Source organism: Bidens hawaiensis, unplaced genomic scaffold (assembly GCF_021521415.1).
Source record: "Bidens hawaiensis isolate Kalapana, Puna unplaced genomic scaffold, B.hawaiensis_p1.1 tig00050698_1, whole genome shotgun sequence".
Lineage (NCBI taxonomy): Eukaryota > Viridiplantae > Streptophyta > Magnoliopsida > Asterales > Asteraceae > Bidens > Bidens hawaiensis.
Window position 1 is genome coordinate 4,859 of NW_027499090.1, and position 14,914 is coordinate 19,772.

The 14,914-nt window shown below is 35.5% G+C and overlaps 1 protein-coding gene and 1 pseudogene across 1 annotated transcript; both read left to right on the top strand.

Annotated features, from left to right (window-relative positions):
- Nucleotides 1-282: 282 nt before the first annotated feature.
- On the top strand, nucleotides 283-7,118 carry LOC143598677 (GDSL esterase/lipase At1g29670-like). Its single transcript, XM_077076831.1, has 5 exons — nucleotides 283-529; nucleotides 4,783-4,907; nucleotides 5,348-5,584; nucleotides 6,525-6,762; nucleotides 6,904-7,118. Exons 1-5 carry the CDS (start codon nucleotides 283-285, stop codon nucleotides 7,116-7,118), a joined length of 1,062 nt encoding a protein of 353 aa, XP_076932946.1.
- Nucleotides 7,119-7,785: 667 nt separating this feature from the next.
- On the top strand, nucleotides 7,786-10,115 carry LOC143598678 (GDSL esterase/lipase At1g29670-like; annotated as a pseudogene).
- The last annotated feature ends 4,799 nt before the right edge of the window (nucleotides 10,116-14,914 follow it).

Sequence of the window (14,914 nt, forward strand, 5' to 3'; positions counted from 1 at the left end):
AAAATTAAATAAAATCATATATATGGTCATACATATAAATAATATTTAAAAACTTAAACGAACATATCACGAGATATCAATTAAAAAATGTATGATAATTAACAAACAGAGGTTATTTTTTTAAGATAAACTGATTTTGAAAATAAGAATATGGTTTTCACCAAATTTTCTATCATTTTGCCTAACTCTTCACCAGCACATCCCCGTCTCTTTAAAGTACCTTGCAATTTCCATTCATAATGGATCATCATCCATGTCTAATGTCTTTATACTCAAACACACATGGATGGTGATTTTGGCAAACTAGTGTTTGTGACCGTCATAATATTGTTGCACTTTGGAAAATATGTAGGCTCTGATGAACCACAAGTTCCTTGTTACTTTATATTTGGAGACTCGCTTGTTGATGGTGGTAATAACAATCATCTTGAGACTAGGTGGAAAGCCAATTATCTACCTTACGGGATCGATTTTCTGCAAGGTTATACGGGCATGTTCACCAATGGCCGAACCACCGCAGACATCATTGGTACACCTCTTTTGTGTTTACAGTTTTTTGGGATATAAGAGCCAATAATGATAAGAGGTTTAACGTTAGTTACCAACAATTATCCGTGTTATGTATTTCATTGACACTTTTTTTTAAAAGAATATAAAGATGTGATTTTATTTATAAAATGTATAGGTGAATGGTGGCCTTTCTTTAATTCCAAGCGTACTGGGGTGACAAAGTTGAGTTGTTTGGGCAATGTTCGGCAGCAACAACCCCCCCCCCCCCCCGCCGATATGTGGAGTAATAACCGGGGGGGGGTAAATTTGTCGCGCGTGTGTGTTGTGTGTATGATGAAAATAATAATAAAATAATAAAAAAAGGCTACAAATGGCTACAACACAACTAGCAAAAACAAAAATTGCCCCCTCCTGACGTGACGTCACGTGTCGAAACCCCTTATTTTGTAGTCCTTCACTACACATGGCCTAAGAGTAAATTACATAATCAACGACCCGTCTACACTCAAATTCATTCTGTTTTTAAGCATTCTGAATTATATAGCACATTATCAATTTTGAAACTTATGACGCTCGTCTTCATACCTCAGCCATTAACAAGAGCCAACCACAACACCATGCTGGCGCCAAAGTCCAAAACACCATTGCCCTCTTATGGCCATCACCTTAACGCCCACAAGGTTTTTGTTTTTTTAATATTCAATTAAACCACAAAACGCTTGTTAAAGAATGAGTTAGTTAAAGGATGAGTTAGTTAAAGCCTAGCCATCATCTACGTGGAAGTGGCATTACACTTTAGCTAGCCAAACCAAAACACATAATATAAATATTAATGTGTATTAAAGACGGTTGTTAGACTCTATAAGACAATAGTTTATAATTTTAATTAGTGTTGTAAAAGTCGGATTCCAAGATTGACTAGTCGGCGATTAGTCGGTTCTTGGACCCCTATCTTGGAGACTTTTTCCAAGTCGGCCTTGATTAGTAGGAGGCGGTCAAAGTCGGGTGAGGTGGACTAGGTGCTCAAAAGTCGGGCTAGGAATTTCTAAAAGTCTATAAAAAACGAACAAAAAGTTGGGCTAGGCGGTCAAACGGTGGGCTAGGGTTCTCTAAAAGTCATTCAAAAGTTGCCGAGTCAGCCAGAGTACCATTTTGACATGAATTATGCTTATTTTGACAAATATATAATATCCAAAAATTAATTTTCTTTATATTTTTCATGTCTGAGTACTCTCTGAGTACTCCTAACTCCCCAATCGGCCGCCTAGGATCCGCCTAGTGACTTTTACAACATTAATTTTAATAAGTTACTTATAGCTCGCATCTACTTATAGTTAGATTAGAATACATAGGCTTAAGTTCATGCAAGAAATGTTTTTACTGTGAGAAGTGTGAGAAATCATTTGAACAATAAGAAATTTTCTTTATAGTTTGCTATTTATTATATTACAAGGGTGAATTACGCATAATTCTATATTCTTTTTGTAACTAATAAAGATTTCATGTAAGTTTCAAATTATATTATTCTTTTCTATTTTTTTATTAGTTATTAGTAATCAATCATTTTTCCCTTTTCGTTGATGATCTTCTAATTGTTTTAATTATCCAAATAAATTAAACATCTAAATCTGTTTTCGTAATTATCCCCAAATCAACCTACATCGAATAACTAATAAATTCATAGTAACTACTACACATACAAACAAAAAATTATATATTATATATATGAATTCAATTATAAGCCCACACAATTTCCTAATTTCCGACACAAATCTTATAATATATAAAACTTTATGTGATAATACCATCATAACGAATAAAAACTTTTCATGGTAGCCCTACACTAAAAGCACAAATAAATGGTGAAAATAAAAGTTTTGTGTTGGTGAAAAGCACAAACAAATGGTTAAAAAGAAAGATGTGTGGTGGTGAAAAACACAAATAATGATGAAGTAACAACTTGTTTTCACAAATAGTTATGGTGTGGGATAATATATTAGTTACTTATTGGTGAAAATGAAATAAACTAGCGATACATGTAGGCAATTTGTAAACCTACACAAAACTAACAATCCGTGTAGGCAATATGTGTACTACCTACGCATTACATGTATAAACCTATACATAATAAAATGAACTATATTTTTTTTATTTTACACATAATAAAACTAAATATAATAAACGACAAAAATATTAATAATCTACACTTGTAAAATTTCCATACTCATTCGTAATACCACCAACACACTACATAAATCTGTGTAGGCTATATATGAATCTAGTATTTGACGAATTATAAATGAAGATAGATATTTAACTAAAATGATTTTTAATTCACAATACTTTTAATTAAAAAAATGAATTAATAAAAATTAAGAATGTGATTGGTAACTTTGAATTAATTAGTAATAAATACTAATTAAATTTCATTATTTACCAATCTTAGCTTTAAAATCAAGACCATACTACCCTTTTCATTATAAACATGGTCAATTAATTTCCAATTAATTACAAGTTTGTCATTTTTATTTTGAACAATTGATTACACTTAGGTGTTGTCTGTTTTTTAAGACAAAAACTGTTTACAATCTGATTTCATCTTATTTCATGTCTGCAACTGAAAATGTAGTGTGGATGTCTGCAATGTAAAATATAATATTGTTTGTTTTATAAACTGTATAGCGCCTACATAAAGTGAAAATTAGTTATTTATCATATATATCACAGTATATAAAATTTAATTAACGTCTGTAAATTGCTAAAATAATTGGTGGTGGTGTAAGAACTATGGAAGTGGGTGGTGGTGGACGATTGGTGGCAGACGGTTGTGGTAGGCAGTGAACGGTGGGTGGTGGTGATGGACAGCTGTGGTGGGTGGTGGTGGTGGTGGACTGTGGGTGGTGGACGGTGGTGGTGGCTGACGTGGGTGGTGGTGGACGACGGTGGGTGGTGGCGGTGATGGACGGTGGTGGTGGCAAGTGGCGGACGGTGGTGGTGGCAGACGGTGACGGTGGGTGGTGGTGGTGGGTGGTGGACGGTGGTGGTGGGGGATGGTGGGTGGTGGTAGTAGATGGTGGTTGTGGCCGATGGTGGGTGTTGGTGGTGATGGACGGTGGTGGTGGTGGTGGGTGGTGGTGGACAGTGATGGTGGTGGCGCACGATGGGTGGTGGTGGTGTTGGACATTAAGTGTTGATAGGATGTGAAGAAGTGTGAAGAAGTTGAACAATAGCTTATTTTTTAATACCATAAAAGTATTTTTTAGATTTTTTTCTTCTAAAAAAACAAACAGTCTACAGAAGCTTATGTCTACGGGCGTGCAGACGTAAGCCCCTTGCAAACCTTTTAAGCAAAAACAAACGAACCTTAATCAATTGCTAAGATTCATTTCTCGCATTTCTCGTAATAATATCACTTCTCGCCTGAATCATCAACTGAACACATATGTATAATAATGTATTATCACATTTCTGATGCAAAAAATTTGTTTATTTTCATATTTTAGGAAAAAAAAAAAACAAACAGCACAATTGAATTATTTCATGTTTCTCCTTCAACATGACCGACCACAATGTCCACTACCATCAACCGCTTAACCTGCTTTTCCAAACCTTCGCGCTAGGATACTTCACACTACAATTCTACAAAATAAAGCACCGATACCTATTGCCTACGGGGGCGGCAATTTCTGACACCATCCGAACCATGACCCGAACCTGACATGAGAAAAAAAAAAAAACAGGCTTTGGTCGGGTGACATGTCCCTTTTAAAAGTAGATTGACCTTTTAACTTGTTTTAAAGTTTTAAAGAAGCTGATATTATGATTTAAGAGATGAGTCTGGTATTTATTTATTTTATTTTTTAATATAAGTAGTGGCATGTAAAAGTGAATTTAACTTTTTTTTAATCTACTCTTTTAGCCAACAACATTTTTATCTTATTAGTTCTTTATTTGATTATTCTCATTCACTTATTTTAGGTGCAAGCTAAATGTGTAAATTATTATTAATTTGAGAATAAGAGAAAAATAACAGACACAATTAAAAATATCATGGATTACAAAAATGTCTTATGTGAATTTGAGTAATCAATTGTTTGAATTGTTACTAAGTCACTAGATATTACTCATATTCATATATGAACGTACAATGAGTCAACTCGAAACATGACTTGAACAATACACAAATTTAATGAGTCGACACGAATTCTAATGGATAAAGACTATATCTAGTCAATATTATTGATAATTAGCAAATCCCTTTTGTGATTCTAGGTCAATTTCTTGGCATTGACGACTTCATTCCTTCCTATGCTACTGCAACCATCGATCAGTTCAATAAAGGCGTAAACTATGCTAGTGGTGGTGGCGGTATTCGAGAGGAATCTGGACATCATAATGTAATCCCTATTTGTGTCATCACTGGTACCCGTTATTTTACCTTTTTACATGCTTGAACCCCGTATATGAATTAATATTACTCTTCGTACATCCAATTGAGCACTATTTTTTATAGTAGTAGCACAAGGTGTGTATGGTTCACTAAGTTTGGTCCTATGGCTCATTTGCATGTCTTGTTGAACCTTTAATTTAAAGGACCTCAATTCTCCATGCAATTGGGATATATAATATGAGTTGGGAAATAGTCTTCCATTTGCTTGGCAGTGTTTTTAAATAACAAACAAACCTATTCCTATAATTACCATTTATACATGTAGCTTGTAGGATTTGAACCCTCTATCATTAGAATAGAGGGGAGACAAGCTTATTACCATAATTTGGTTATATCATGATTAGTAAAGATCCCAGTTTTACCTTGTAATGTTTTATTTTGTTACAGGGTGATCGAGTTAGCCTTGATCGACAGTTGCTTAATCACAAATCAACAGTTTCAAGCCTTTCACGCGTTGCAAAGAACACAACATTTTTAAGAGAATGCATTTATGTGGTAAATATTGGCAGCAATGATTACATTAACAACTACTTAATGGTGGGAAAATATTACAATTCAGGACAAATATATTCAAAAGATCAATACGCAGAAGTTCTAACACAGCAATACTCTCAACAATTAAGGGTACTGCGTGCATTCCTTCTAATCACCAACTTTGTAGCTTGATTTTCTTTTTCTTTTTCTTTTTCTTTTTTTTTTATTTCACTCTTTTCAAATTCTCATCATTTTTCTCTAAAGAGAAGGTAAAACACTTTCATATCGATTGTTTTCTATACAAATTAAGTATTAATAATCCAAACTATTAATTACTCAACAACAACCATATATACCCCATAAAATCCACTCAAAGCAAAACTATAAGCAGGGTCTTGGGTGGGTAAGATGTAGGCAACCATACCTCTGTCACGAAGAATAGAAAAGTTGCTTCAGAGAGACTCTCGACTCCAAATGCCTAATAATCCAAACTATTACTCAGTAAATAACAACAATAATAATCCATACTAGCAATTCGATTAATAAAGCTCCATCCGATCCTGACTTTAGCTTCCATTGCCAATGACAATCTTAATCTAAGAGGGGAAGGGACACATACAAAGGTAAGTTTTATGGGTTCCAAACCACAAAGCAAACCCACCCCGACCCATGTGGGTAGATTGTCAAATTGCAATTCATGATGAATCTTTGCTATGAAGAATATATGAATATTAGAAAACATAAATGTGTAATTAATTATTATTATTATATATAAATAACACCTGCCCTCTTAACAAAAAGTAACTTCAGTTGCCTATAACTTTCATTTATGTCCTTTTATTTACAAAATTATGATTGAGAAAACAATCAACCTAGCTAGTTGCTTACTAGGGCACATGGAGTTACTTTTCCCTTGCACTAGATTTTCCTTGACACGTTTAGAGTGCCATTTGTTACGTTGCCAGAGTAGATTATTATCAATAAATAGATTATAGTTTGGATTATTAAACTCCAATTTGCATGTTCTTATTTCAAATATTCAACAATTCTTTATATAAAACTTAATTCTAACTATCTTGGTGAATGACAGACTTTATATAACTTAGGAGGTAGGAAGATTGCTCTTTTCGGTTTGACTCATATAGGTTGCATCCTGTATATGTTACAAAAGTTTTCCACTGATGGGAAACCATGCGTCGGTTGGATCAATGATGTGATTGATGCTTTCAACTATAAGCTTAAAGCTCTTGTTGATGAACTCAATAAAGATAAATCAGATGCGAGTTTCACTTTCATTAACACTGCAGGCATTTTATTTGCACAAGGAGGTACAATATAACCTATCATGATTCTTAAGAGTTTGTTCATAACTAGTTTCATAGCTTGTTTGTATTGCATGATTGGCCTTATGTATCGATGTAAACACCACTTTTTAATAAAATATATATTTATATGATTTTCTTTTTCAGAAATGACACTGCATAGTCCTCCTTGTTGTCAACTAACCGGAGATTGGGCATGCACCCTAAACTCAGTCCCTTGCCCTATACGGTCACTATCTTTTTACTTCGATGCAATCCATCCTACTGAACTTTCCAATATGGCCATAGCAACAAGAGCATATAAAGCCGTTTTACCAACGGATGCTTACCCATATGATATATATCATCTGACTAAAGTTTAACACTCAATAGGGTAACTTAAGAGGTGATATAGTGCATTATTGTGTACGTTCAATATGCAGGAAGCCAGTAGGGCATTGCCTCTCGGTGAATACATGAAAATATCCGTCCACTTTTTAGTAAGATTGAAAATTTATGTATAAAGATTTTAATACATTATGCATATGAGATTATGAGTCGATTGTAAATTGTAATAAATAAAAGGTATATTATTGTAATGTAACCTTAATGGTTGTTGATGGCATTACTTAATGAAAAGTGAATCAGTTTGAATACCAAAAATCCACTCACTTCCTCTTTTCATAACCCGTATCCTGAATCCATGAGCTGTGTTTGACCCGCTGCAAGATTAACCTACATTTTCCGATACAAATATAGTTATGTTATGATAATGATCAATGTGATTTTGGATCACACTATTCTTCTCAACTCACAGTAGTTGTACTTCTGATTTTCTTTATTCTGTTTCCTCAATTTTTTGCCCGTTTTTTATGAAAGTTGCAGTTAAAAAAAAAAGTAATCTATCAAATTAACGGTTTCTAGTTTCATATTCTCGTCTGCTTATTTAGTTATTTAGGCAAATATGTACTATTCAGATGACTTTGTATTTTTTTTATGATCAATTAATTATTATATACCCCAACTGAATTGCCCATCTCTCCTACCTTTATGTTCCACGCACTTTGCATTGAAAAACAACTCCCCCTCTCCTCAACAAACAATAACTTCCTCAACTAACCATGGTAAATTGCTACATATTTGCAGTATTGATGCAGTTGGGAATATTCTTAGTATTTGGTAAACCACAAGTCCCGTGTTACTTTATATTTGGAGACTCATTAGTCGATAGTGGCAACAACAATGACCTTGTGACGACGGCAAAAGCCAATTACCTGCCTTACGGTGTTGATTTCCCACAAGGTGTGACTGGCAGATTCACCAACGGTCGAACTATGGCGGACATGATCGGTCTTTCTCTAACATATTTTTAGTAATTTATGCATTTAACATTTGTTTTTCTTTCCATCTTTTAGTTGTTACATATAGCATCCCTATCAAAATAAAATCTTCATATAAAATATAAATTGTTTTCTAATCTCCAAACATATACCAAAATAATTAATGCATTCTTGCTCCCAAAACATGATAAAAAGTTATTTTTGGCTCCCAAAATATTATAAAAAGTTGTTTTGACAATCAAAAGGTGCAAACGTGACAGTATATGAATCATAAAACAAAAGTCGTTTACTAATTGTAATTAAGCTGGCTAGCTACAATGACTATTAGACATGGTTTGAACCTTAATATATGAAATAATCAAATTACGACCAAGAAAATCTAAAACTAGCATCTAGGGTAAATGTGGAGTTAATCCCGCTCATTGAAGATACAAAAGTCCAAGCGTCATAGTGTAATTCTTCGAAACTATGTTTATTATAATTAATTGTCTATATGAGTATAGATTCTAGAGTGTCAAGAAATAAGCATGGTAACTACCAAGATGATGTATCAATGTGTAATTGATTATGAATCGGTAACTAGAACCAATCCCTATAAGGCAACAATTCGATAGGTATAAGTAGGCCGATCATAATCAACATAAAAAACGAATATTAGAAATTATCAAATTCAGTGAAGTTCTTGTTCATTCAATCTCTATTCATCTACTTTTCTTAATCAATTGTTGTGTGCAATTCAATTCTGAGCAACATGTAATATATGCATTTCATTGGAATTCAACTAATTTCATAAGATCAATAGTATTAATAAACACTTATCTACAAATAATTTTACTTAAATGCAGGTGAACTTCTAGATTTGGACGAGTTTATTCCAACGTATGCACTGTAACCGATCAACAGATAAGTAAAGGTGTTAATTACGCTAGTGGTGGAGCTGGCATTCTACCCGAAACTGGAAGACATTTGGTAAACATAAATAATATGCTTTGACTGAATTGTTTACAACGATGTTGACATAATACTGATCCGCTCATGTTCAAATTTGGAAAAGGGTGGTCGAATAAGTTTAGAGAGGCAATTAAATAATCACAATGAAATAGTTTCACGATTATCTCGCTTGCAAGAAAACACAACATTCACAAATGAACACCTAAGCCAATGTCTTTATATTGTAAATATGGGAAGCAATGATTACATCAACAACTACTTGCGGCCGAATTTTTACAAAACGAGTCAAATGTACACACCTTATCAGTATGCATCAATCCTCGTACGGCAATACTCTCTACAGCTAAAGGTGCATATGCTACTATTCGTTTATTTTCAGTTTCTTTATTGTTGCCAAAAGATATTAAAATCCTATTATTTGTTCATCTGGAAAACCATATCTTGACATATTGCAGAGGCTGTACAATTTGGGAGCTCGAAAGATTGTTGTGTTCGGTCTTGCAACAATAGGGTGCACCCCAGCTGAGATACATTATTTTGGCACAAGCGGGAACAAATGTGTAGAGTCTATAAATGAAGCGGTCAAACAATTTAACGACAAGCTTAAGCCTCTTGTCGATGAGATAAACAATGATAACAAGGATGCAAAGTTCACTTTTATCAATGTTACACACATTTCATCATTACAAAAAGGTAAACAAAACAAATATAGTTTTTCAATTACTTCATTGTACTGCATAACTGATTAACATTGTACAGGGATAACTTTTTTGTATCTTTAATCTCTTCAGTTGTGCCATGGCCAAATGTTCCTTGTTGTGAAGTGATGGTAGATGGACAATGTGCCCCCAAAACAACTACTTGCCCTATTCGTATATTATCTATTTACTATGATGGTTTCCATCCAACGGAATTTTCCCACAATGTCATTGCAACATCTGCATATATTGCGCTCTCTCCTATGAATGCTTCCCCCTACGATATCCGCCACTTGGTTCAACTTTAATTACATCTAGGAAGATCACACATAATTTTGAGATGTTAGTAGCACAGTTGTCAACAAGCAGGCAGGACTGATGAAGAAAACAAACTATTCCTACATTTTCTAAGATACATGCAAATATGCAATAGATAATGTCTTAACAAGATACTGTGAAAAAGGATAAATTGCAAAAAAGAAAAAAAAATCAGTTGGTATTGTGGAATGACACCTTGTGAATCAGGATAAAAAAATGTAATTCTGATGTATAATCATATAAATATAATTTTGTTATATATTTTATATATACATATTCAGCTATGTTTCTTGGGTTCGTCATGCTGATGTATTCAATAAGAAACCAAATGATGACAATTGTGTTTTGCCTGAAAGGTGTTAAGAGTGATCAGAATACGTCACCTCTGTATGTTGCTAGTTCTATGAGCAAGTGGTATTTGGCTATTTGCGTTCACTAATGCACACAAAAATTATAGCACATATAAGGGAAAGTTAGCATACAAATGAAATTAACATGTTAATTGTGATAATCAAGTAGAGTAATTATATATACACGTAGAGTAATTATGTAATTACATTATAGAGTTATAGAGTTAATTACTCTATAATGTAATTACATAATTACTCTACTTGTATACTTTATTTTTATAGTTAGCACGTTAATTCTATTTGTATTTGATTAAACCCCTAAATATATTTATATAACTGTGTTGATTTACCATTAATTTTTTTAAATAACTATATAAAGGTTATTATTAAAAAATAAGAGGAATTAGTATTTTAATTCGAAGTTAATAATCCTTGTGTTTTCATTAAACACCAGCTTTATAATTTTTTTAAACTTACAAAAATTTATATACTTCATTGTGTTTTAAATTATACCACAAAGTCTAGTATTTCAATGGCTTTAATATTAGTTTACTATTGTCTTATTAAAATTTGACATTTACTTAAGGTTTAATTTGATGTGTGGTTATATCATTTTACACGGTGAGGTCTAAATCGGGTTGCTAACCCAAAATTTGGTATAACACCCCAACAATTGTGTTAAAACTCAAATTCCAATTGCTACTGAGGTTTCATAAGATAGCTTGATCTCTACTCCGTTTTACTCAAAAGCTTTAAAAAGAAAAAAAAATCAAACTAACAGAAAAACAAAACGAAACCACTAAACTAAATTTGTGTGCATGAGATAATCAGTGCACGGGAGATGACCGACAAATGTGGCAAAGATGGAGGTCAACTTCGAAAGCGTAGATAGACTTAAGACACTTTCGGAAATTACACTTTTACTCCTTTTTGTGTAAGGCAAAAAATGTGACTTGCGATATCAAAGTATGAAACCCGTTATATATTTACGGTCAAGTTAATAATTAAAGTGGGCGAGAAATCCTGATACGAGAGCTTAGTTCACGCGTTTGACTTCAACGGGGAAATGATCTTCTAGAATGTTAGTTGTTTGGTTATAAATAGATCACTTGTTTAGTTTTATGTGTGTGTTTTGTTTGGTGTTTTCACCCACCCAAGTGGAGCTCACATTGGGTGGGGTCGGTTTGTTTGTTTAATATATTAAATCTTTCAACCGATAACGAGATCGATTCTATTTATATTATCGTTATATTATTTTGTTTGGTCGTTTGATTTCATCGCACCTGTCTCGAGCACTTATCAAGAGCAAAGCCGTTCGTTGTCGGATCCGGTTTCGGGACCTACAATTGGTATCAGAGCGGGTTTGAATCAACTGATTCAACTTTGTTCTTGATAAGTTAATAAGTTGTTTTCATTTTATTAAGACGCCAATAAGTTGATAAGTTTATGATATATTGATTTTATATGTCCATAATAGTCCTTAGGTCAAACAGTCCCTAAAGTCCAAAACAGTTCAGTATCAATCAGTCTAACATTCTAAAAATTTTGCTAAGTGTAGAAAATTCGCATGGGAGGAATTTGCATGAAGGTCCATTCGCTTCTAATGAGCAAGCGAAACGAATAAGATATTCCATTCGCTTCGCAAAAGGATGCGAAGCGAATAAGAGGTTGGATTCGCATCGCATAGATGTGCGAAGCGAATAGGAATTTACATTCGCTTCGCATGAGGATGCGATGCGAATAAGATTTCCATTCTCTTTGCATGAGAATGCGATGTGAATAAGATATCCATTCGCTTCGCATGGTTTATGCGAAGCGAATACTTCCCTTATGCAAAAATTCCTCCTTTGTGAATAGAATTCACTTAGCCTATTTCTGATTCTTTTTGCTTTCCAAGTAATCACCTTGTCCTGAATTGAGGATCTGGAAAGTTTGGTACCATAACCCTTTCATTTACACCTTCAATCAGACTTTAAGAAGTCTGAAAAACCCTAGTTCTACAAACAGGAGAATGCTTCTAGAATGTTTTTTTGTTTTGCCATAAATAGGGACATTGTAGGTCCCGAAGGGTGGATCTAACAACTATATTGGGTCAACCAAACTTGGTGCTAGCGGAATATCACACCGAGTCACCTTTGGTCTCGGATCTTGTACTTTTTATTTTCGGCTTTTGTAGAAAGAAAGAGAACAAGAGAAAGAAATAAGAATTTGACAACAGCTTGGTTCCTCATGGCATGCTTCCTATTTATAGGAAGCATGCATGAGATATCTTTCATTCCATGTGGCCAATGGGCTTCTTTTCAAGGCCTTGGGCCCAAATATAAATAAACACAAAATACAAAGACAAGCCCAATACATAATTCCAATACAAAAGACTTAATACAAAATAAAATGGGACCTAATAATCTCCCTCTAGTCTTTAGTATTGGAAGCCGTCCGTGTCATATTCCAGAATACCCTCCTCAGATAGTGGAATCTCAATAAGTCTCTTGACGAACTTGTTAAATGAATCAACTATCTGGTCAGTGTTTTGACGGCCAATGTCTTCAACGGTGGGCATGGGTGAGTTGTAGAGCTTTAAGATGTCTTCCTTGCTAAGTCCCTTGGCTCATGCTCGTCAAATACATAAAGGTCGTGCATATTCTTGCAATGGATGACGGCTTCACCCATTGTGTTGTCGAGCTCCCAACCTCGAAAAAGGTTTAGAGTATATGGTTCTCCATGATAGACGACACGACTGTCTTTGGGAGCCCCATATCTCCACATCACTCTTGGTTTTTCGATAGCTGGGTCGATCTCTCTTGGGTTCTTGAACTTTCTGCCCTTATTGACTTCAAAATCTTTATATCCCACCTTTGCTTGATGTTTCAAATGACGCTTTATCCATCCATCCAGATTCTCATCATAGTTTCCATCACCCACGGCTTTTCTGAAGTAATTGATGTCCAACTCTGGTAGAGAACTCAATTCTTTGTGGGTGAGGTAGATGAGGTCTTCGCTCACCCAATGAATAGCCCAACAGCTATTCTCTCTGTCGTATCTGACGTATACGATCGGAAAGTCATCGTGGTAAGGATAGTTGAGGGAGTGGGAACGGGCATGACTCTTCACGTAGTGCGTCTTCCTTTTCTTCTTCTTTGATGCCTGTGACGTGTCTGCAGCTGGATCAACCACGGGATCAACTTCAGGAGCTTCAGAAGTTTGAGCTTGAGCGGGTGGGGTGTCTGGATTGGCGAGTAGTTGATGTAGTTGTCATCTTCAGCCTCCTCTGCATGATGAGATAGAATAGGTTCAAGCGTTTTTTGAGCTTCAATGAACTCGTCAATAACACCTATAATGATTCCTGCATCATAAAACAATTCGTTATACAAACTCTGAATCCCCGCGTCATCTTCTCTCACTTTCTTAGCGGCCTCGTATGCGGCAGGGTCTTGATGTTGTTCTTGATCACGTGGAGGTGATTGAGTGTTAACTCCACCTCCACCTCCTCTTGCCGCACCGGCTCCGCCATCACTACCGTCACCTCCATCATTGTCATTTTCATCATCATCGAAACTATCGTGGACGTTATCATCCACATCTTCATCGTCTTCATTATCCTCATCATCACTCTCGTCATCGCCTTCATCATCTTCTTCTTCCTCTTCATCACCACCATGAACACTACCAGCTTGAGGTTGAGGATGTTCGACATGTGCAAGCTCCAAGCTGGTTCTAACAGCGCTTCCTTCTTGGCCGACCTGTGGTGCAATCCAACCCACAGTCGCCTCACCCTCAGATCCAACAACCTGTTCAGCTCACAAGGCCACACTTGGACCCACGGTAGGTTGTGGTCCACCTGTCCTTGATGTCTGCCCTGTTCTCCTCCAGCTTCCCAACACAGTGTCAAGTCTGTCCTCCAGAATGTGGAAATCATCATCACGCATACCCATTAGATCCGAGGCAGCTTGATACCTGCTCACCAACTCCTCATTCGTCTTCAACTGTAGCTCATTTAGACGGTCTAGGGCAGCAATCTTTGCTCGGAGAGCCTCAATATCGGTTCGGAATTGTGTGTTTTCTGCAATGAGTGTACCGAGAGAGGAGGACGATGCTAGCTGTCCCTCGAGCATAGATACTCTGGAGTTGGTAGCCTCCTTCTCAATATCCCATTTGGTTGTGGCATCATCGATCTTCTTGAACAACCTCTCTTCCAGAATATGAGCTGCAGGTAGGTTCCTCTCCAATGTCTCTACCCGAGCAGCTACCTTTGAGCATTAAGCTCTCTGAGAAGCATTTCTCAGTGCTTCGTTGTTGAGAAGTTCCCATTGATTATTGACGGAGGTCTGAAGGAGATTAATCCAATCTCTTTGAGTAGCTATCAGTGCTCCCTGCAGATCTCATTGTTCCTCCAGAATCTCAACATGGTTCACCAACTTTGCCTTTTCTTTGGCATCCTCAAGCTCCATCTTTTTCTGACTTTTGATGTATTCAAGCAAGGCACGTTCTCGTTTAGCCCTTTTGGCGTTTGATTCCTCCAGTG

Excerpts from the sequence above, each read along its gene's own strand:
- LOC143598677 (XM_077076831.1), top strand. The coding sequence starts at position 283 with ATGGATGGTGATTTTGGCAAACTAGTGTTTGTGACCGTCATAATATTG. Across the intron at positions 4,908-5,347 it reads AGGAATCTGGACATCATAAT|GGTGATCGAGTTAGCCTTGA; the intron begins GTAATCCCTATT and ends ATTTTGTTACAG. Across the intron at positions 6,763-6,903 it reads CATTTTATTTGCACAAGGAG|AAATGACACTGCATAGTCCT; the intron begins GTACAATATAAC and ends TTTCTTTTTCAG.